The following is a 22,978-nucleotide window of genomic DNA, read 5'->3' as shown; positions in this document are numbered from 1 at the left end:
CCAATCCGCAAATCCCTCAGGTGTCATGTGAGTTCCATCTTCAAAAAGCATCATCAGGTTGGTATGCAGGACAGTTGGCCTTGGCGCCTCCCATCACTATCTCCAACATGCGCAGTAGATGGTGAGAACAAAACTCCCTTTTACAATCTCTCCTGTACTTAAACCTTCCCTTCCCAAATACCATGCCCCCTCTCCCCGTTTCAATGACAGCCGAAAGCAAGTGGCGAAGCAGAGACTGACAATATTTTACAATAAATTGGATTGCAATAACCTGCCCGTTAAATCAGTCCATTTACAGGTGAGCCATATAGCAAAGTTTCCAGTCAGAAATTCCTGTTTGCTTTATTTTGCTTTTCCATACTGCATCAACTTCTTACATTGTTGTGAGAACAGGATTGTTATCCAAATAATTTAGACAGTATTTATTAAAAAAAGGTTAGCGTATTTATTAAGAGATAACAAATTACTCTTAACGGTTTATTATTTTACAGAGATTATGTGGCTTTTTGCTGGCTCCTTATTCTTCTTCTAAGTTCCCACCGAAAAGAACAAGGGATACTTCTGGAAGGTTCTCTCGCACAGCTTGTCATCATTTCCCTAGGTCTTGATTTAGTCTTGATTGGTTCCTGAGAGAAATAAACAAACACATAAACGTTATTTTGAAGCCAATAAAGCTATAGTTAGAGCAGGTCTTTAAATGGTGCCTTTAAGATGTGGAAGCCATTTTCAAAGGGGTTCAAGTGGCCGCCCTTCCTGGTAGGCCCATTCAAGAGGCAAAGTAGAGATTCCAGGATGCTCTTCTGTGTAGTAAAGTAGAATAGCAGGGTTTATTTATTTATTTATTTATTTATTTGTTTGTTTATTTATTTATTTATTATTTGTATACTACTATTATTAGTATATTAGTTATTATTTTACTAATAACTCAAGGCAGCAAAGCTATCCATCACACCTTTCTCCTCTTTTCCCCCAAACAGCAACCTTGTGAGGTGAACTGAGTTGAGAAAAAGTGATTGGCTCAAGGTCATCCTGCTGTCTTTCCTGGCTAAAGTAAAATTAGAACTCACGTCCTCCTGATATCTAGCCTGGTGCCTTAATCTTAATCTTAATAAGTCTATCCAAAGTGCTCTCTGTTCCCATCATATGCTAAACAAGATACAATACAATACAATAGCAGAGTTGGAAGGGGCCTTGGAGATCTTCTAGTCCAACCCCCTGCCTAGGCAGGAAACTCTATGCCGTTTTGGACAAATGGCTATCCAACATCTTCTTAAAGACTTCCAGTGTTGGGGCATTCACAACTTCTGGAGGCAAGCTGTTCCACTGATTAATTGTTCTGTCAGGAAATTTCTCCTTAGTTCTAGGTTGCTTCTCTCCTTGATTAGTTTACACCCATTGCTTCTTGTTCTACCCTCAGATGCCTTGGAAAATAGTTTGACTCCCTCTTCTTTGTGGCAACCCCTGAGATATTGGAACATGCTATCATGTCTCCCCTAGTCCTTTTCATTAAACTAGACATACCCAGTTCCTGCAACCGTTCTTCATATGTTTTAGTCTGCAGTCCCCTAATCATCTTTGTTGCTCTTCTCTGCACTCTTTCTAGAGTCTCCACATCTTTTCTACATCGTGGCGACCAAAACTGAATGCAGTATTCCAAGTGTGGCCTTACCAAGGCATTATAAAGTGGTATTAACACTTCACATGATCCTGATTCTATCACTCTGTTTATGCAGCCTAGAACTGTGTTGGCTTTTTTGGCAGCTGCTGCACACTGCTGGCTCATATTTAAAAGGTTCTCCACTAGGACTAGAAATCAAAATGCAGCACCCAAGCAAGTAATCAAGGATTGCTGCAATGTTTACAGTTAAAAGTGCGCACTGGACAAAATTCCCTCTAGAAATTTCCTCAGAAAATAGTAGGAAGAACTTTTGTAGGTGCGCTCGTATTTATACATTTCAAAATTGAGGGGGATTTATATGCATGCATACCAGAGGTGGTATTCAGCAGGTTCTGACCAATTCTGGAGAACCGGTAGCAGAAATTTTGAAAAGTTCCGAGAACCACTAAATACTATTTCTGACTGGCCCCACCCGCATCTATTCTTTGCCTCCCGAGTCCCAGTTGATCGGGAGGGAATGGGGATTTTGCAGTAACCTTCCCCTGGATGGAGAGGCAATGGAGATTTTATGGTATCCTTCCCCTGCCACATCCACCAAGCCACGCCCACAGTAAAAAAATTTGAATCCCACCACTGATGCATACATATTGATAAGTAATAATCTCAAGTTATTTCCTGCCCTTCTGTTATCTGAAGAAGACAATGATCTTAGAAGAAATATTTGCATCTCCTGCTTCCTCTTCTTCATCACTATGTAATCTTTTCTACAAGTTGTTCTTAATGGCTCATTCATTTGTTCTTTATGCCCAAGGTCTACATTTGTTTATGCTGGGAGAAATCCTCCAGGTTCCTCTTCCACAAAAGCTGTTGGCCCCAGCTTGGAGAGCTTCCACTCCACACAGCGAGGCTGAGCCACAAAAGAGCCACATTTGAAAAACTGATGGAAATCATTATTTAGAAAAAAATTCTAATCCCCCCACTTTTTGAAATTATCCAACTTGATTCTGAGCTATTAAGCATTGAATTCTTACCTCCTGTATTCTTTCTAGTCTGATGAAACAGAATCACCCTTAGCACAGATCTGCAAAACAAAGAAAAATGAAATATTAAGGTAAGGTCAGTGGTGGGTTCCTACCGGTTCGGACTGGTTCAGCTGAACCGGTAATGGTATGGCGGCCTGGGTCGCTTGCAGTTCCGCTGGTGTTATTGCAGAAAGCTGCGATTTCTTTATGTGTTTTGTAAAATTCTTGGACATGGTACCAAGTGCCCTGGGTACCACTGTCATCGAGGTAGTATCATCATCATCATCATCATCATCATCATCATCATTGCTGTTATCTTTATGTGAGCAACTAGGGCATACAGAGTAATTTCCTGAGACACGACTAGAGAGCTAACTCTTGGGATGTTTTTCCAGCCCCTGCAAAAAGTGACCAAAAATAATTTTAAAAGATTTTTAGAGATCGCTCTGTGAGTGAGGTGGTTGACCTTTAAATCTGATCTTGTAAAAAATAAATATAAATAAGATTTTTAGAAATAACGTGTTCATCAGCCACTACTGCCATCCAAAGGCAGGACAAATAGCCAAACTTACGTGACTTTGACAAATGCTTCTTTAGAAAACTGCAGTGGTGGACAGGCTCTTTCTCTGTTTCCTGGGATGAATCACTATTAAGAACGAAGAAATTCTGCTCCGTGGCATTATAGAGCGGCCACTCATCCTTGGTGGCCACCAACCCATTAGGATTCCTATGGAAGAAGAAAAGGATACAGATTTTCCAAAGAGACAAGTCGTTTAAATATAAGGAAGAATCCAAGTCACCAACCGTCAGGAGTTTAGTTTAGTTTAGTTTAGTGTCATTGCACATTGTACAACGAAATTAAATCCCATCTGTCTTCAGTGTACATTATAAACTATAAAAATAAAAACAAAAACACACATCCATTACATTCTATATAATTGAAATTGAAAAACCCAATATTGCACAATACCATAGAATTCAATTTTAAAGACGAGGCTCTGGGGTAAAACGAGTCAACTTTATTGAACGAAGAACAGGCAACAACTCAGAACACGAACAAGAGTGGAGCCCGCCTGACAGCTATTTATATTTGACAGCTGTCAGGCGGGTAGCCAATCGGTGGCTGGCATTTCTCCCGTCGGCCAGCCTGCATGCCAGAGCCAATCAGGAGCCTGAGTCTCTGGCTGCGCCTGCTGGCTACATCAAGAGGACACAACAGTTACTGTCCTGGGGTAGAAGCTTTCCTTGTTTTTATTGGCATATACCGTCAGCCAGATGGTAATAGTTCAAAAAAGGGTGCCCAAGATGAGATGGAACTTTAAGAATGTTTTGAACTTTCTTAAGGCAGCAGAAGCTATAAAGCTTTTCCAAAGAGGGGAGAGGGCAACCCATGATCCTCTGGGCAATGACGTTAACTCTCTGGAGTGCTCTCCTATCTGCCACTGCAATTGGCAAACCATACACAGATGCAGTAAGTTAAACAAATTCCCTAAATGGAAATTTAGACCCTAAATGTCATCCCCACCCCCTCCCTCAATCCAACATGGATCCAGGATCAGCGTCTGCTTATGAACTGCTGTGAGGTGAGTCAGTGGAAGACATACCCCCCCCCAAAAAAAAGACCTGGTGCCTTTTTTGGTGGCAAAAAATATATATAAGACCGGGTCTTATTTTTGAAAAACACAGTATTTACAATGGCTACAATGTCCCAGGGTCACATGATCACCATTTGCTTGTTGATTTTCAATGACCAGTGGAGGAAGGCCAATTCACTTAACAGTATGACTCACTCAACAGTGCAGTGATTTGCTTAACAACTAGGGCAAAAAGGGTCATTAAATTGGGATGACTCAGCTAACAACCACTTTGCTTAGCAACATAATTTTTATGACCCAGTTTGTGGTCATAAACAGAGATTAGATTAAACCTGGCTCAATAAGAGTAACTGTGAAAAGGACCCTGGAGTTGTCGTGGACAATCATTTAAACATGAGGTAGTAGTGTGTGGCAACAGCCAAAAAAGCTAATACAATAGTTGGTTGTATAAATAGAGGCATAGAATCAAAATCACTTTATAAATACTTAGTAAGACCACACTGGAAATACTACATCCAGTTTTGATCACCACATTACAAAAAGATGTTGAGACTTGTTGGGGTGGGAAGTGCAAAGAAGAGCAACTAAGATGATTAAGGGCCCGGAGACAAAAACATATGAAGAACAGTTGCAGGAATTGGATATTGCCAGTCTAGTTAAAAAAATGGGGTGTAGTCACATGTGCATGTGTGGGGGGGAGCGCGGGGTTGTGTGTGTATGCACAGGGGCTCATTGCGCATGGGGGGCATTGCATTATGGATATCAGCTTGCACACACGCTTTCGGCACCCGAGGGAAAAAAGGTTAGCCATCACTGGTATAAAGTCTTCTGCTTCATCAGGGGATTGGACTAGAAGACCTCCAATGTCCCTTCCAGCTCAATTCTGATTATTCTGATTATTATTATATACTTTATTTATTAAATATGAAACTCAGTCAACTGAACATTTAAAAATGTATCACAAATATTATTAACTGGCACTCATGGTTTATATGGGTTGCTGCCAGCATTCTAGGTATAGACCAAGTATTTTCTTTAAAAATACAATTTTCCGAGTAGCACTGTTTTTTGCAGTTCTGCTGGTGTTATTGCCGGAAGCTGCAATTTCTTGATGTACTGTGTAAAATTCTTGGACATGGTTCCAAGTGCCCCAATGAGATTTTCACAGGTGTAGGTATGGTGTAGGTGTATCTATCTATCTATCTATCTATCTATCTATCTATCTATCTATCTATCTATCTATCTATCTATCTATCTATCTATCTATCTATCTATCTCTCTATCTCTCTATCTCTCTATCTCTCTATCTCTATCTCTATCTCTATCTCTATCTCTATCTCTATCTCTATCTCTATCTCTATCTCTATCTCTATCTCTCTACTGTGTGTGTGTGTATGTGTATGTGTGTATGTGTGTATGTATGTATGTATGTGTATACCTATATAGGTCTTTGGTTATTCAGGTTTTCTCCCGCGTAAAATTGGAGGTGTCTTGGCGATGTTTCGACAAAGTCTCATTCGTCATCTTCAGGCTTCGTGCTTCCAGGAGCAATGTGAGATCTTGGCTGTTTCTTCCTTTTAACTGCCAGTGGGGTTTGAGCTGATTGGGTGGGAGCTTGGCTGTGTTCTGATTGGGTGGAGGTGTGTTCTGATTGGGTGGCGGTTTGTGTTTCATGTAAGGATAGGAGGGGTTTAAAAAGGCTAATGGTGCAGTTGCAATCTGGCTACTGGTCCTTGGTTGTGCCTCCTCATCAGTGTGGGTTTTTGTCTGCTGTCTTTGTGGATGTTTAGTGGTGACATCCTGTGTGGCTCTTGTGAGTGTATCAGCCAAGCCAGGGTGAAAGGTATGTATTTAAAGTCACAACCCCTGGTATGCCCAAATATGGGAGGAAGATCACTACTTCCATTCTCTGTCCTTCGGTTCGTCACAAGAGACCATTCAGACAAAAACCCAATTATTTTTTTTTACTGTTCCCTTTTTGCTACATTTGTTATATTTGTGCTGATAAATAAATAAAGGGAAACTAGTATAGATCTATTTCAAGCTATTTAGCTCTCATCAGCTAGCCATACCCTTACTGGGAATCGAGCCTGTGCTGTATTGCCTCTCAGGCAGATGTGTTAACCACTGAGCTATGGAGCTCGACTCCTTATCAGCCAAGCCAGGGTGAAAGGTATATATTTAAAGTCACAACCCCTGGTATGCCCAAATATGGGAGGAAGATCACTACTTCCATTCTCTGTCCTTCAGCTCATCACAAGAGACCATCCAGACAGAAACCCATTTTTTTTTACTGTTACCTTTTTGTTACATTTCTTATATTTGTGCTGATAAATAAATGTAGCTCAGTGGTTAACACATCTGCCTGAGAGGCAATACAGCACAGGCTCGATTCCCAGCAAGGGTATGGCTAGCTGATGAGAGCTAAATAGCTTGAAATAGATCTATACTAGTCTCCCTTTATTTATTTATCAGCATAAATATAACAAATGTAACAAAAAAGGCAACAGTAAAAAAATATTGGGTTTCTGTCTGGATGGTCTCTTGTGACGAGCCGAAGACAGAGAGTGGAAGTGTGACCTTCCTCCCATATTTGGGCATACCAGGGGTTGTGACTTTAAATATATATATCCTTTGCTAATGCTTTCACTATATTTCCATTTCCCAGATCTATTTCTTCTGTTTTTTCCATTTTTCCACCCCACATGGATAATATAGCACATTTTTCAAGCCCAAAGTTCATTTTGATGTCACTGCTCAACAGTTGAACTCTGTTGAGTATTGATTTAAGTACATTTTTAAGTCATCCATGTATAGTAGATGGTTTATCTACTATTTTTTGATTATTGATGATTATTGATTTGACTATTGATTTGACTATTGATTATTATTGTTGTTGTTGTTGTTATTTATACTTTATTCATTAAACATGAAACTCAATCAACTGAACATTTAAAAATGTTTAAATGTTAAATTATTATAATCAATTGTATTAATGATGTGACCTGTAAACATACACAAAGGAATAGTGTCCATTACTTTATGGCTGCATTACTTTAGATATAAAGTGCATTTGTTGAATGGAAAGGCTTCCTTTGGATTTAAAATAAAAATTAGAAATAAAGTGAATTACTTACCCAGTTCTGGCAAACTCTGCCCAGTAGTGCATCATCTTATAGCTCAGCCTGGCTTCGGCCTCTGTGTACGTTTGATTGACAGGAAACACTGATTCAAGGGTTCCAAAAATATAAGCAATCTCAGCATCATGATGTGGTCCAGTCCATTGAGGCCAAGATGAGCTTGAAGGGTGATGTGCAAATAAATAGGCATATACAGGAGACCCTGTATTCCTGATATTTCCTGCAACTTCAATCATTGGGCATGCAATGACCAAATCTGTAAAGAGGTTGCACAGAGCAGAACGGTATTGTGCTGGGCCATCATTTCCTTCACTGTATCTCAGTGCAATACTTTGAACAACTTCATCAGTTGCATTTGGCACCAACATTCTTATCCCTTTCAGAAGCTGCTCCTCATTGATGAGCCTTTCTTTAATGTCAGAGAAAAAATTGTGGATAAATGTGCTCCCTTCATCAAACACTTTTCCTATGAGGACAGGTTTGACTTGAATTTTCCCCTCCTCCATGAGCTTTTCTGGATCACCAAGCAAAAAGTCCCCATCTATGATAGGCCTGAATGGTACATTTAGAAGGCAGTCCTGGTTCAAGACCAAAGAGCCTTGTTGCTGAATAAGTTCAGAAACATTTTTTGTTTGCAGACAATGCATTATACTGACATTATTGTCCTCGGAACAACCTAGCAAATGAACAAATTTCAGTGATAACAGTTTGGCTTCCTCAGGAGACCTCCAAGCCCAGAAGGCATTGGCTGTTCCACTCTGCATCACCGCTTGCGCAAAAAGATCCTGGCTTTTTGGCGCCAGAAGATGGAAATTCACAGAAGCTCCTCCAGCACTGTGGCCAAAAAGGGTCACCTGAGAAGGATCTCCCCCAAAGGCAGCTGCATTCTCTTTTATCCACTTCAGGGCCAGCTGTTGGTCCCATAAGCCTAGGTTCCCTGGCACAATTGGGGGCAAGTACAGAAAGCCCAGAGCTCCCAAGCGATAATTGATGGTGACCACAATTACATTCTCAGTGGCAGCCAAAGATGCCCCATTGAACAAGGGCAGAGAAGACGTGGCAGCTGCATATGACCCTGAGTGTATCCAGACCAAAACAGGCACTGGTGAAGAAGGTTGTGGGTGTGGCACCCAGATGTTGAGGGAAAGGCAATCTTCTGACAGTGGTGTTTTAGGAGCCCATATATCTGCATCAGGGACATTCCAGATAAAAAATTGAGAACAGGAATTGCCAAAACTGGTGGCTTCCAATGTTTGCTTCCATGGCTGATGTGGAAGAGGTTTCTGGAAACGCAACTTCCCCAGGGGAGGCTCAGCATAAGGAATGCCTAGATAGGCTGTCACAGATCCAAGGCCAGCCAAGAACGTCTTGCCCTTAATAGGGCCATAGCTGGTTATGACCACTGTGTCCCCATTAGAAGCAGAACTAGAAGCCAGTGGAAAGAGGAGGAGGAGGCAGCATAAGAGTGACGAGAATAGCAGACAAGGCATTGCAACAGTAGGACTAGTCAGTGGACCTGGAAAAAATGGAACTAATATGAGATTATTCCTCTTACTGCATAAGCCCACCTAATGCCAATTCAACATTGATTTACTGTGATGGTGGGGCTCCCTTTTTGTTGATGACACTAATGGGGAGCAGGGAGTGACTTAGTCACCTTTCTCCTTCTCCATGAAGAGTCTCCAAGGTTCCAGAAGAACCGCTTAAAACTCCTGGTTACCGTTCGGCTAGCTCAGTGAATTAAGTTTTGACACAGAATGGCTAGTAAATTTTCTCTAGGGTTACCAATACACTTTTGTTATATATTGTTTGTGTTACATGTTGATTATGTTACATATTTTATCTTTTTAACTTATTCCAAAATCCTTTTCTGGAACTTGGTGTACCAATCCCTATCTTGTGGATTATGGTTAAGATATAACTGAAATAAATAACAATGTAAAGTATCCCCAAATCAACATTTTTATTTCTCTAATCCTGCTTTAAATCATCCAAGCATTCAGCTGAATCTCTCTCTCTCACTCTCTCTCTCTCTCTCTCTCTCTCACACACACATATACACACACAGTATTTTTTCTTATTTCAGTATAGGATTTTCCATCTGAGACCAGCCTATTTGTAGACCACCATAGTTTAAGGCAGTGCTCTTTACTTTGTAACATCTGAACAAATTTCAAGATATTTTTTTTAATGGAGTCATAAAACTGAAGTTGTTCTGTTCAAAACGTTCCCAAATCCCAAAACCCCATTAGCCTTTCAAGAGGCCCTGAAAAATGGTTTCCCCCAAAACTATGGGAAGCCCAGCCTGAGCCTGTATAATGGTTACATTACCTTTAGGTAGATATTTTTCTCTCACAAGGTTGTTTATATTTATTTCTTAAGGTTTTTACATTTGTGATATTATTTAAATAATTGTGGAAATCATAATCAGTCAGATGGGTGGCCTTATAAATTTGTCAAATCAATATATTTTTTCTTTATATAGCCATCCATCTCACAAAAACAAACGCTGATGGAGACACAGCGATCAATAAAATTAACAATATAATTTCCACAGTGGAGAAAGTCATTGAAAAACTGAGCTTTTTGCCACAGTAGACTTTTCATAGATGAATACTGTGGGAAAGAAGAAGGGGGATATTTTGGGGGATATTAAAACTTCTCCTAAATTAAAAATGGGGAAAATCGTAAGGGAGACAGAAACCAGCACCAGTCTCCCTGCCCAAAACAGAAACTGAGGAGGCCACCTTATAGAAATGAAGATTTGGTAAGATTGGGTCTTTCAGATGTTCAGATGTTAAAAAGTAAAGAGCACAGCCTTAAACTGGTTAACCGTCCTCACTGTTGGGAAGTTTCTCCTTAATTCCAGGTTGCTTCTTTTAGAATAGAATAACAAAGTTGGAAGGGACTTTGGGGGTCTTCTAGTGCAACGACCTGCCTAGGCAGGAAACCCTATACCATTCCAGACAAATGATTGTCCAATCTCTTCTTAAAGACTTCCAGTGTTGGAGCATTAAAAACTTCTGGAGGCAAGTTGTTACACTGATTAATTATTCTAATTGTCAGGAAATTTCTCCTTAGTTCTAAGTTGCTTCTCTCCTTGATTAGTTTCCACCCATCGCTTCTTGTTCCACCCTCAGTTGCTCTGGAGAATAGTTTGACTCCCTCTTCTTTGTGGCAACCTCTGAGATATTGGAACACTGCTATCCCTTAGTCCTTCTTTTCATTAAACTAGACATACCCAGTTCCTGCAACCGTTCTTCCTAAGTTTTAGCACCCAGTGCGCATGCATGTGCTGGCCAGCTGAGTTCAGCCTTTTTTAAAGCCATTTTCGCCCTCCCCAGGCTCCAGGCTTTATAGGAGCCTGGGGAGGGCGAAAAGAGCCTCCCTGTGCCCCCCCCCCCCATCCCAGAGGCCCTATGGAGGCTTCAGGAGCTTCCCTGAAGCCTCCGGAGTGCAAAAGATTGCCCCTTTGGTAAGGTGACCAGATTTTCAGATTGGAAAAGAGGGACACCCTTGACCGGGGGGGGGGGGGGGGGGGCTTGATTAAAAAAAAATTTTTTTGTCAAAAGGTCACCCCGGGACACTGAATAAATAAGACACCAGCATAAATACGAATCTGTTGCCAAACAAAATTTTGATCACGTGACCATGAGGATGCTGCAACGGTCGCTAAGTGTGAAAAATGGTCGCAACGGTCGCTAAGTGTGAAAAATGGTCATCAGTCACTTTTTTCAATGCCATTGTAACTTTGGTCACTAAATGTTTTCCCCCTCCTCGAGACTCCTCACTTCTTCCTTCATTCCTCTTGCTTATCTACCTTCACCTTATCTGTCTTCTGCTCTTTCCCTCTCTTCCTTCCTTCCTCCCTCCTTCCATCCTCTTCTTTCCTCACTCACTCCCTTCCTCCTTTTTTCTCTTCCTTCCTCCTTCCATTCTTTATACGATATAAAATTCAATGAGGGTGAAACACACCAAATCTGGCAAAGCTGCCTTGCACCAACCTGGCCTGCCCATAGAATAGCAGCCACTTTGAGACACATAAACCTGGTCTGAACATATTGCATCACAAAGATTTGCAAAGATCACATTTGCAAAAAGGAACATTTCTTGTAGTAAATACATTTTATAAACAATTTAAAAGTAAAAATCCCCCCAAAATAATAAAAAAGGTATTCTATAAATAAAAGAAATCCTTAAAAACCATTGTTAAGTATTACACCAGCAATAATTTATACTGTCACCATTTCAAACTATCATCAGAAATACGAATCCGTTGCCAAACATCAACATTTTGATCGCGTAACCATGAGGATGCCACAACGGTCGCTAAGTGTGAAAATGGTCGCTAAGTGTGAAAAATGGTCATCAGTCACTTTTTTCAATGCCATTGTATCTTCCTGATTATTAAAAGTGCAAATTCACTCAGTGTCAATCATGACTCCTGAGTCCATTTCAAAGTATTGTGCATAGAAATTTTAAAAATGGCTTGTTTCAATTTATTTTGGATAGAATCTTTTTTTAAATAGTTTAAGACAATTTAAAAAAAGAATCAACACAGAATAACACTATTTTTAAAAATCATATGCACAATAAATAAAATATTATTTTAAAATACATTAAAAAAATAAAAGAAAAAACCCAGCTCACTTACCAGCAGGCAGGCAGAGTCAGCAGATCTTTGTAGGGATGGATGGAAGCACACAGGGAGCCTATATATACGCAACTGCAGTAACAATGACAATGATGAAGGATTGGATTGAGTTAAAGAATAAAAGAATTCTGATCTTAGAAGGCCATGACCTGCAGGCAGGCTGGCATAATTTCTTATGGAATGAATGACAAACATAAAACGCACAAATACTTTCAAAATCATTTAATTAGAACTTTACTGCAACAATGGCTCAAAATCAAAAAAATCCACTATGTGAAAACCCCAAATTGGCTATCACCAACAGAAAGAACGAGACACCCAAATTTTACAGATTGGAACAAAATTCTAAGATACAGAGATCTAATTGACAGACAGGGAAATTTAAAAACAATTGAAGAATTGGCAGATCAGAATATGAAAGGTGATTGGCTAACCTACCTCCAAATTAAAACTAAATACAATAAAGACACTAAAATATATGATATTGAAACAGAACCACACGAATTGGATAAAATTATTCAAAGTCTGGACAGAAAGATGATAGGGAAAATATACAAATTCCTCTTGAAGTATCAAATGGAAGAGGAAATTGTAAAAGAACCAATGATAAAAAGGGCACAGAACTTTGGCTATAACATTGAACTAGACAAATGGGAAAAATTTTGGGGAATAAATGTAAGAATGACACTATCAATCCCATACAAGGAAAACCAGTACAAAATGCTTTATTATAGATGGCATCTGGCACCGTCAAGGTTGGCCAAAATTTCAACAAATACCTCGCTAAATTTCTGGAAATGTGATTCAATACATCATGGCACATATTATCATTCCTTAAAAAAAACACAAATATGTCATCATTTGTCAATCATTAAAACATTGAAGTACAATTTTTTTTGTGTGTGTGTACCCCTCCCTCCCTCCACCCCCCCACCCCCCCTCCTCCTTCCCCCCCCCCCGACTTCCCAGAACCCGTACACGGTATAGAATTTTAACTAACACAGTCTAAAATCTATTGAGAAAAAAGAAATAAAGAAATTAATGACATTCTAGATTGACCTTAGCTTCTTCTTACTGAACTAACTTTAAACAATTTAAATCATTCCTGATCTTAAGCATAGGCTAACTGGAATTTCTTAGTCCCGTATTTATTTTGTATATAGTCAATCCATTTTTTCCAGTCTCATTTATATCTCTCATTTGAATGATCTTTGAGATATGCCGATATTTTAGCCATTTCAGCTAAGTTTGTTACTTTCAATGTCCATTCTTGAATTGTAGGCAAGTCTTCCTTCTTCCAATATTGCGCCACCAACAGTCTTGCTGCAGTTATCAGGTGAAGAGTCAAGTTGGTCTCTACCACTGTAAAGTCAGTACATATACCTAGTAAAAATAGCTGAGGACTAAACTTTATCCTTCTTTTAAAAACATTTTGCATGACCCACCATATTTTTATCCAAAATGCTTTAACCTTTTGGCAGGTCCACCATATATGATAATATGTAGCATCGAGAGAACCACATCTCCAACATTTAGGCTGTACATTCGGATACATAGAAGCCAACTTTTTAGGATCTAAATGCCATCTATAGAACATCTTGTAAAAATTTTCTCTCAGATTTTGAGCTTGTGTAAATTTCACATTTCTTACCCAGATTCTTTCCCATGTATCCAACATTATTGGTTCCTCAATATTTTGAGCCCATTTTATCATACAATCTTTAACTAATTCTGTTTCCGAATCCATCTGTATTAATACATTATATATCCTCTTTATATGCATTAAGCTTTGATCTCTTATTTGTTTAAACAAGTTATCCTCAACTTGAATAAAACCAATTTTTTGATCTATTTTCCACCTAGCCTGTAATTGCCCATACTGGAACCATGTTTGAACTACCTTCTCCTCTTTTAATACCTCTAAAGATTTTAATTGTAATACCCCCCTTTCCGAGGTAAGAAGCTGTCTGTAGGTAATTCTGTCCTGTTTTTGTGCTGTATTCATATTTTCAATTGCGTGTCTAGGAATTGCCCACATGGGTATCTTGTCATTTAATTTATATTGATATTTCTTCCAGACCCGCAATAAAGCATTTATTAAAATATGACTTTTAAAGTTCTTATCCAATTTTTTGTTGAATAACAGGTAAGCATGCCAACCAAATACCAGATCGTGTCCCTCAATGTTCAATATTCTATCATTGGTTAAGTGAATCCAGTCACTAATTACAGATAATACCACTGCATCATAATATATTTTTAAATTAGGTAGTTTCAATCCTCCTCTCTCACGTACATCTTGCATTATTTTCATCTTTACCCTCGGCTTCTTTCCTGCCCACACAAATTTGTTGATACCCTTCTGCCATTCTAAAAGGTTCGCATCTTTTTTAAGTATAGGTAACATTTGGAAGAGAAATAAAAATTTTGGTAAAATGTTCATTTTCACTGCCGCTATCCTACCCAGCAAAGATAAGTGCAGTTTCTCCCATTTTTTCATCTCTGTCTGTATGCTATGCCAAAGTGGTTCATAATTATGCTTATATAATTTCCCATTTGAAGTTAAAATGTTAACTCCAAGATATTTAACTTTTTTAACTACCTCACATCCTAGCATCACTCCTAATTCTTCCTTTTGTTTAATATTCATATTTATAGCTAATATTTTGGTTTTTCCTAAGTTTATTTTAAAGCCCGACACTTGACCATATTGATTAATCATATTCATTAAAACCATACTAGATTCCTGCGGTTGTTCCAATATTATGACCAAATCATCCGCAAAAGCGCGGACTCTATATTCTTGCTGCCTAATCTTGATCCCTTTTAAACCATCCAAGCCCCGTATTTTATTCAACAATACTTCCAAAGTTATAATAAACAATAATGGGGACAAAGGACAGCCCTGTCTTGTACCTTTTCCAATTTGAAAAGAGTCTGTTAGACTTCCATTGACTATAATTTGTGCTGTTTGCTGTTGGTATATTGCTTTAATTGACTGTAGAAAATTATCTCCTATCTGCATTTTTTGCAGTATCTTCAACAGAAATTGCCAGTTAACTCGATCAAAGGCCTTCTCAGCATCCAAAAATATAAACGCAGCAGGGATCTGGTTGTTCTTTCCCAAATATTCTAATGCATTAATAATTAATCTAACATTACTTTTCATCTGTCTCCCTTGTATAAAACCTGTTTGGTCCGTATGTATCAATTGTTGAGTGACCAACATTAACCTATTTGCTAATATTTTAGTAAAAATTTTATAATCTACATTCAGTAATGAAATAGGTCTATAATTTTTGGGTTGAGTAGTATCTTGTTCTTCTTTGGGTATCAAAGATATAAACGCTGTCTTCCAAGATGGAGGGACTTTACCTTCCGTTTGAATCATATTAAATAATTCTCTAAGAGGTTCTACCATTTCTAACTGTAAGTTTTTATAGTAAACCGCTGTCAAGCCATCTGTACCTGGTGCTTTCCCTAACTTTAATTGCTTAATTACCTGCAGGATTTCCCCCGAGGTTATTGGTTGATTCAATTTTTGCCTGTGTTCTTCTCTAACTGAAGGTATTTTCTCTTTGTCTAAATATTTGTCTATGTCTAAACCATTAATTTTATCCCCTTTATACAGTTCTGTAAAAAATTCCCAGAAAGCCTTTTGAATCTCTTCCTGTTGAAACACCTCCTTCCCTCTGTAAAACAGTTTAGATATATTTCGAGTTTTCCTTTTTTTCCTAATCTGATAAGCTAACCATCTGCCAGGTTTGTTTGCATTACAAAAAGTATTGTGTTTTGCATATAATAGATTAGTAGCCACCTGGTCAGAGATCAACATGTCAAATTGAGATTTTAATATATTAATAGCTTCCTTAACCTTTGTATCGTCTGGGTTCCTTGTTAACTCCAGCTCTTTTCTCTTAATTTCCTCTTCCAGTTCTGTTCGTTTTAACCCTTGCTTATTTCTATGTGTTTTATTTATATTCATCAAAACTCCTCTCATATACGCTTTGCTTGCGTCCCATACAAATTCCATAGATGTACCCTTATTCATATTCAAAACAAAATATTCAGATAGTAATTTTTTACAATCATTAATATACTTTTCATATCTAAATAAGTTTTCATTCAATCTCCAAGACCTTCTTGCCTGCACTACCCTTCCCAACTCCATCCAAACTGGATTATGGTCAGAAAGGACCCTAACTGCAATCTTTGTTTTCTTGACCCTAGAAAGCAAATCGTTAGTGGTTAGGATAAAATCAATCCTTGAAAGGGATTGATGCCTGTCCGAGAAGAAAGTGAAGTCATATTCCTCTGCATTTCTTTCTCGCCAAATATCTCTCAATTCAAAATCATCCATAATGTCAAAGAAAGATTTGGGTAACTTTGCTCGCATCTTGGTATTTAGGCGGGAAATCTTCTTATCTCTCTTAGTGTCTATCACTCCATTCCAGTCACCCAATAGTATACAGGAACTATAGTCCCACTGTACTAATTTAGCATGAAGATTTCTATAGAATCTATCTTGCTGTTGATTGGGAGCATAAATTCCCAAAAGTAATGTCTTTTTCCCTTCTAAGATTAAGTCTAAAGCAATATATCTTCCGAAGGGATCTGCTTCTATTAATTCAGCTTTCATATCTTTTCTTAAATATACAACTATACCATTCTTCTTTTCCATAGCAGAAGCTGCAAAATGTTGACCAAGTTTTGAGTTGATCAAATATTTTTGATCAGTTGACTTGATATGAGTTTCTTGCAAACAAATTACATCGTTCTTAAACTGTTTGAGATAATGAAATATTTTCTTCCTCTTCTGTGGAGAATTCAGTCCATTGACATTCCATGTTAAGATCTTAGTTGTCATTTTTGGTTGGTTGAAGCATTTTTAGAGCTTCCTGCACGGCCTGTTTAACCTTAGGTCTAGCTCCTCCCATTGCTTCCAGATTTGTTGTTGTAGATCCTTGATCGATGGCCGATGATTGTTGATGCTGTTGCTTTTTAGCTTGTTTCTCCATACGTCTAGTAGTCATGCGGCTAGGTCTTGGTTCCATAGCACCTTGCACTTCTAGAGAAGAAAGATGCTCCATCTTGTCTGATGGTTGTGTAGTTTGCTGTCTATCCTGTCTTTCTTGTGGTCTTTCTCTGGGTCCAAATGGTGCAGGGTGTCCGGCCTTCAATATATTATAATAAAAATCTCGGGCTTTCCATACAGAGTTGAGGCGGTACCTTTGCTTATCAAATGTAAATATGATGCCAAATGGTGCATCCCATCTATACTGTATCTGACGATTTCTGAGTTCTTCGACCAAAAAAGCGTAGTCTCTCCTGGCTCTTAACATTGGAGGTGGTATCTCTTTCAAAACAACCAGGTCTTGACCGCCAATTTGAAGCTTAGTGTTGTAAGATGCTTGCAGTACCATATTTCTAAACTCTCTTGTAGTAAAATATATAACGATGTCTCGAGGAAGCTGCTTCTGCTTTGCCAGCCAGGAGTTGACGCGGTAAGCTTTGTCAATTTGCCAGCCTTGATTGGTCCCTGGTCTTCCCATCAGGCGGTCAAAAGCTTCCGATAGGATCTGTTTCAGGTTCTCCTGTTTCTCCTCACGCAGCCCCCTTACTCTTAATGCGAACTCCATTTGTCGGTACTGTATCATAATAATTTCTTTTTCAGCATTTTCCACTTTTTGTTCCACCACCTCTGTTTTCAATGTCAAGTTAGCATTGACATCATTAAGAGCCTCTAGAGTATCTTCCACTCCAGAAATATGTTCTGTTAATACAGTTACAAGACTCAGCATGTCGTCTCTAATTTTATCAACCTTAGCCTCAAATTTCTCATACAGCTCCTGTTTGAGTCCTTTTATTTCACTTTTAATTTCACTTTTAATTTCTTCTTTCATTTCTTTTATTTCCTCTTTTCTCTCCTCTCTATTATCTCTAAATTTATCTTCCATTTTAATTGTCTGTGCATTAAGAGCCTCGCTTAGATTACTCAGAAAAAATTCTTTCGTTAACACATCCCCAGCAGGGGGCGTAGGAAGCGGAGGCTGCAGCTTTGTGCCAGGCACTGAGGATGTGCCCCTGGAAGTAGAGGGTGACGACTTCAAGTTAATATTTGGTTTTGAGGCCATTTCAAAATTTATCTGCCTGCAGTTAATAAAACTCTAATGCCTAAATATGCAGCTTTAAAAAAGGAGGCTTTTATTTTGAAGTTTAAGGCTTGGCAAAACTTTCAGTGAGTAAACATTGTAACAAGACCATTCAGCAGATTCATCACCATTTAACTTCCAAATAAGCAAGGTTACTAAGGGAGTAAAATTCTTCTATTGTGAAACCAAAACAAATGATAAGCAATCTCTCTTGTTTTGAATTCTTTTGAGGATTTGCATTGTCTAGCAAAAAGTGTTCGTTATTACCGGAGAAACCAGGCTGCTCGGCGCCATTTTAGAAGCCTCTGAGTAAATAATTTTTCGGAGGAGAAAAAGAAAAGAAGCTAAAATGTTGATAAGCAATTAATATTATCATTTATGGTGGACTTGTGAAGAGGCAAAAAAATTCTGGAAAAGGTTGGAAGAAATAACAAAGGTTAAGTTAGATTGGAAACCTGAACTCTTTCTATTAGGAACACAGGGATCTTCAAACCTGACAGCTTAAGACTGTGGACTTCAACTCCCAGAATTCCTCCTCCAGTCATATTGGCTCAGAAACTCTGGCAGTGAAGCATGCAAGTCTTAAAGCTGTCAAGTTACAAGATCCTTGCACCCCTAACCCTTTAGGGAAAAAAAACACAGGGATCTTCAAACCTGACAGCTTAAGACTGTGGACTTCAACTCCCAGAATTCCTCCTACAGTCATGTGGCGGCGACATCATCTGCTCCATCTTCGGGTTTTTTCACAGGGGCAGGGCTGCCGCTGAAGATGCCGACGAGCCTCCCCCCCACCAGAATAACTCCTGCCACCTCCCCCTCCTCCTCCAAGAGGACCACCACATTTGCTGCCCAGCGCTGCAGCCGAGGTGAAGCCGCCAAAGCTCCCGCAGGCGCCCCCGCCCATGGCAGCGGCGGCGGTGCCTGCCTCCCCCTCCGCTCGGAACACCTCACCTAAGCAGGGATGCTGGCGGGAGTTTTGGCGGCTTCACCTCAGCCGCAGCGTTGGGCGGCAAATCCGGCAGTGCTGTTGGGGGAGGAGGAGGCAGCAGAAGATATTCCGTTCGAGCAGAAAGCAGGGCAAGGGATGGGAGGAAAGGAAAGAGCCTGAAGCGCCCGAAGCGATGGGCTTCCGGAAGGCGGAAAACGGGAGGGGGGAGATACCGGCAGGTCAGGCGTCCAGGAGAGCCATCTCGGTGCCGCCGAGGGGGGGGGGGACGCCAGGTGCTGGGCTGCCTCTGACTCGCCCTCTCCATGGCTCCCCAGGGCTGCAGCAAACCAAGCAACAAAGCGAGCTAGAAGGACCGCCGTTTTTTAAAAATATCTCTCCCAGTCTGGGGAAGTCCCTTTGCGGGCGGCCAGTTCTAGCCGCCTGCAAAGGACTTTCCCACGTTTGCTTTCTCACACAATCTCTCTCTCTCTCTCACACACACACACACACACAATCTCTCTCTCTCTCTCACACACACACACACACACACGATGGGCTTCCGGAAGGCGGAAAACGGGAGGGGGGAGATACCGGCAGGTCAGGCGTCCAGGAGAGCCATCTCGGTGCCGCCGAGGGGGGGGGGACGCCAGGTGCTGGGCTGCCTCTGACTCGCCCTCTCCATGGCTCCCCAGGGCTGCAGCAAACCAAGCCTTAAAGCGAGCTAGAAGGACCGCCGTTTTTTAAAAATATCTCTCCCAGTCTGGGGAAGTCCCTTTGCGGGCGGCCAGTTCTAGCCGCCTGCAAAGGACTTTCCCACGTTTGCTTTCTCACACAATCTCTCTCTCACACACACACACACACACACACCCACAATCTCTCTCTCTCTCTCTCACACACACACACACGATGGGCTTCCGGAAGGCGGAAAACGGGAGGGGGGAGATACCGGCAGGTCAGGCGTCCAGGAGAGCAATCTCGGTGCCGCCGAGGGGGGGGACGCCAGGTGCTGGGCTGCCTCTGACTCGCCCTCTCCATGGCTCCCCAGGGCTGCAGCAAACCAAGCAACAAAGCGAGCTAGAAGGACCGCCGTTTTTTAAAAATATCTCTCCCAGTCTGGGGAAGTCCCTTTGCGGGCGGCCAGTTCTAGCCGCCTGCAAAGGACTTTCCCACGTTTGCTTTCTCACACAATCTCTCTCTCTCTCACACACACACACACCCACAATCTCTCTCTCTCTCTCTCACACACACACACACGATGGGCTTCCGGAAGGCGGAAAACGGGAGGGGGGAGATACCGGCAGGTCAGGCGTCCAGGAGAGCCATCTCGGTGCCGCCGAGGGGGGGGGACGCCAGGTGCTGGGCTGCCTCTGACTCGCCCTCTCCATGGCTCCCCAGGGCTGCAGCAAACCAAGCAACAAAGCGAGCTAGAAGGACCGCCGTTTTTTAAAAATATCTCTCCCAGTCTGGGGAAGTCCCTTTGCGGGCGGCCAGTTCTAGCCGCCTGCAAAGGACTTTCCCACGTTTGCTTTCTCACACAATCTCTCTCTCTCTCACACACACACACACACACAATCTCTCTCTCTCTCTCTCTCTCACACACACACGATGGGCTTCCGGAAGGCGGAAAACGGGAGGGGGGAGATACCGGCAGGTCAGGCGTCCAGGAGAGCCATCTCGGTGCCGCCGAGGGGGGGGGACGCCAGGTGCTGGGCTGCCTCTGACTCGCCCTCTCCATGGCTCCCCAGGGCTGCAGCAAACCAAGCAACAAAGCGAGCTAGAAGGACCGCCGTTTTTTTCCTCCGCGAGCAACGCAACGCTGGGCTGCTTGCCTTCCCCCCCCTCCTCCTCCTCCTCCGCGAGCAACGCAACGCTGGGCTGCTTGCCTTCCCCCCTCCTCCTCCTCCTCCGCGAGCAACGCAACGCTGGGCTGCTTGCCTTCCCCCCTCCTCCTCCTCCTCCGCGAGCAACGCCGGGCTGCTTCCCCCTCCTCCCCCTCCTCAGCCGCGAGCGAGGGAGCACGCGGCGACCAGCAACGTCTCCTCCCCCCAGCGCCTCCCGATTCCCACGGTACCAAATTAATTAGACAATACAAAACATACTCACCACCAGTGAGTAAGCGCAGCAGCTGCAACCCCAACAAGAAAGAAAGACGAAATAAAATGGAGAACTCGCGCATGCGTCCTCAGCTAAGGAGTCCAGCCAATCAGTGAGCTGGTTGGCCAGCTCACTGATTGGCTGGAGTCCAGCCAATCAAATTAGTGAGCGGCAGGCTGGGCTGGCTTAAATTTGTAGGTAGCATAGAACGAAACGATGAGCCAGCCCAGCAGCTGATGGGCGGGAGCTGCCAGCGCCAAAAAAAGCGTGCCTTTTTAAAAAGCGGGCGGGACGCGGGAATATGCATCAAAAGGCGGGGGTGTCCCGCCAAAAGCGGGACGTCTGGTCACCTTACCCTATGGGCAAACTGGAAGTTCGGCAAAGGACTTCTGGTTTGCTCATAGAGTCATTTTTTGCCCTCCGGAGCTTTAGGAAAGCCTCCTGAAGGTGCCTGAAGTCTCCGGAGGGTCTCCTGGGGGGAGGGGGGCAGGGGAGGCAGGGGACGCCCACAATTAAGCCCAACCTTTCTGTTACTAAGCAAGACAGTTAAATGAGTTTTGCTCTATTTTACTATCTTTCTTGCCACAGTTGTTAAGAATCGCTGGAGCTGTTAAATTAGTAACATGGTTGTTAAGTGAATCAAGCTTCCCCACTGACTTTGCTCAGCAGAAGGTCCCAAAAACGTGATCATATGATCATATGACCCCCCAGGACATGCAACTGTCATAAATACATGCCAGTTGCCAAGTAGAGCTGAGGTGGCGCAGTGGTTAAATGCAGCACTGCAGTTCAGCAGTTTGGCTGTTCAAATCCCACCAGGCTCAAGGTTGACTCAGCCTTCCATCCTTCCGAGGTGGGTAAAATGAGGACCCAGATTGTTGTTGGGGGCGATATGCTGACTCTGTAAACCGCTTAGAGAGGGCTGAAAGCCCTATGAAGCGGTATATAAGCCTAACTATTGCTATTGAAGCGGTATATAAGCCTAACTATTGCTATTGAAGTATCTGAATTTTGATCCCGTGACTGTGGGGATGCTGCAATGGTTATAACCTGCCTGGAATCCCCGAGCGTGAGTTGAACAGGCATACAAAATTACAAAGTTTGGTATTTTGACTGAAGGGATTGTGGTCTCTTTGCATATGGCTAGCCTGGAATAGGACTAACAGGCTAGAAAAAAACCAAAAAATTCTAGTCCCTTTCCTAAAAATAATCTTCCAGTTCTAAATGGGGGGAAAATGATATTTTAAAATTCTACAGACTTACCTGCTTGTCAGATTGAACAGGACTGCTTGTAAATATCACCTTCTGCTTATTCCAAAGGGGGGAGCAGTTTCTTAGATGATCAGACTGTATTCTGATATCACACAAATAACGATCATGAAAAGAGAAACTTTATATATTGCAGGGATTTGCATTGACCAACTGGATTTTGCCCATAAAGAGGGAGGAATCAGCAAATATTGGCAAAAGGTTTCAAAATCAAAGCGGTGGAAAAACAGAGAACTTCAATCAAAGGGGGTACAGAGGACAGTTGCTATCTCTGGTGTGCAACCTGTTATGTTGCTACATACAGATACAGAAGGATCTTGACAGACTTGAACATTGGGCTCTATCTAACAAAATGAAATTCAATGGTGAAAAAGGTAAGGCTCTACATTTAGGCAAGAAAAGAACATTCACAGCTACAGTATATGTGATAATTTGCTTCACAGTAGTAACTGTGAGAAGGATCTTGGAATCCTAGTGGTCAATCACTTAAATACTGAATGAGCCAG

At 41.5% G+C, this 22,978-nt stretch overlaps 1 protein-coding gene across 2 annotated transcripts; it reads right to left on the bottom strand.

Annotated features, from left to right (window-relative positions):
• Positions 1–428: 428 nt before the first annotated feature.
• On the bottom strand, positions 429–22,623 carry LOC148047874 (cholinesterase-like). Of its 2 annotated transcripts, XM_087708574.1 has the most exons (5): positions 22,467–22,614; positions 7,373–8,891; positions 3,213–3,367; positions 2,650–2,699; positions 429–626 (listed from the first exon to the last, which is right to left on the bottom strand). In XM_087708574.1, exons 2-4 carry the CDS (start codon positions 8,863–8,865, stop codon positions 2,689–2,691), a joined length of 1,659 nt encoding a protein of 552 aa, XP_087564700.1. In that variant the 5' UTR covers positions 8,866–8,891; positions 22,467–22,614; the 3' UTR covers positions 429–626; positions 2,650–2,688. The 2 variants fall into 2 exon arrangements, with proteins under 2 accessions (XP_087564700.1, XP_087564699.1); XM_087708573.1 differs by lacking the exons at positions 429–626; positions 2,650–2,699 and adding an exon at positions 2,707–3,038 and having other exon boundaries at positions 22,467–22,623.
• Positions 22,624–22,978: the final 355 nt, after the last annotated feature.

The sequence above is a fragment of the Thamnophis sirtalis genome, unplaced genomic scaffold (genome assembly GCF_051295495.1).
Source record: "Thamnophis sirtalis isolate CommonGarterSnake01/CBP01778 unplaced genomic scaffold, rThaSir2_p1.2 scaffold_3, whole genome shotgun sequence".
In the NCBI taxonomy this organism is placed as follows: Eukaryota; Metazoa; Chordata; class Lepidosauria; order Squamata; family Natricidae; genus Thamnophis; species Thamnophis sirtalis.
This window is presented reverse-complemented; position numbering and strand designations above follow the sequence as displayed.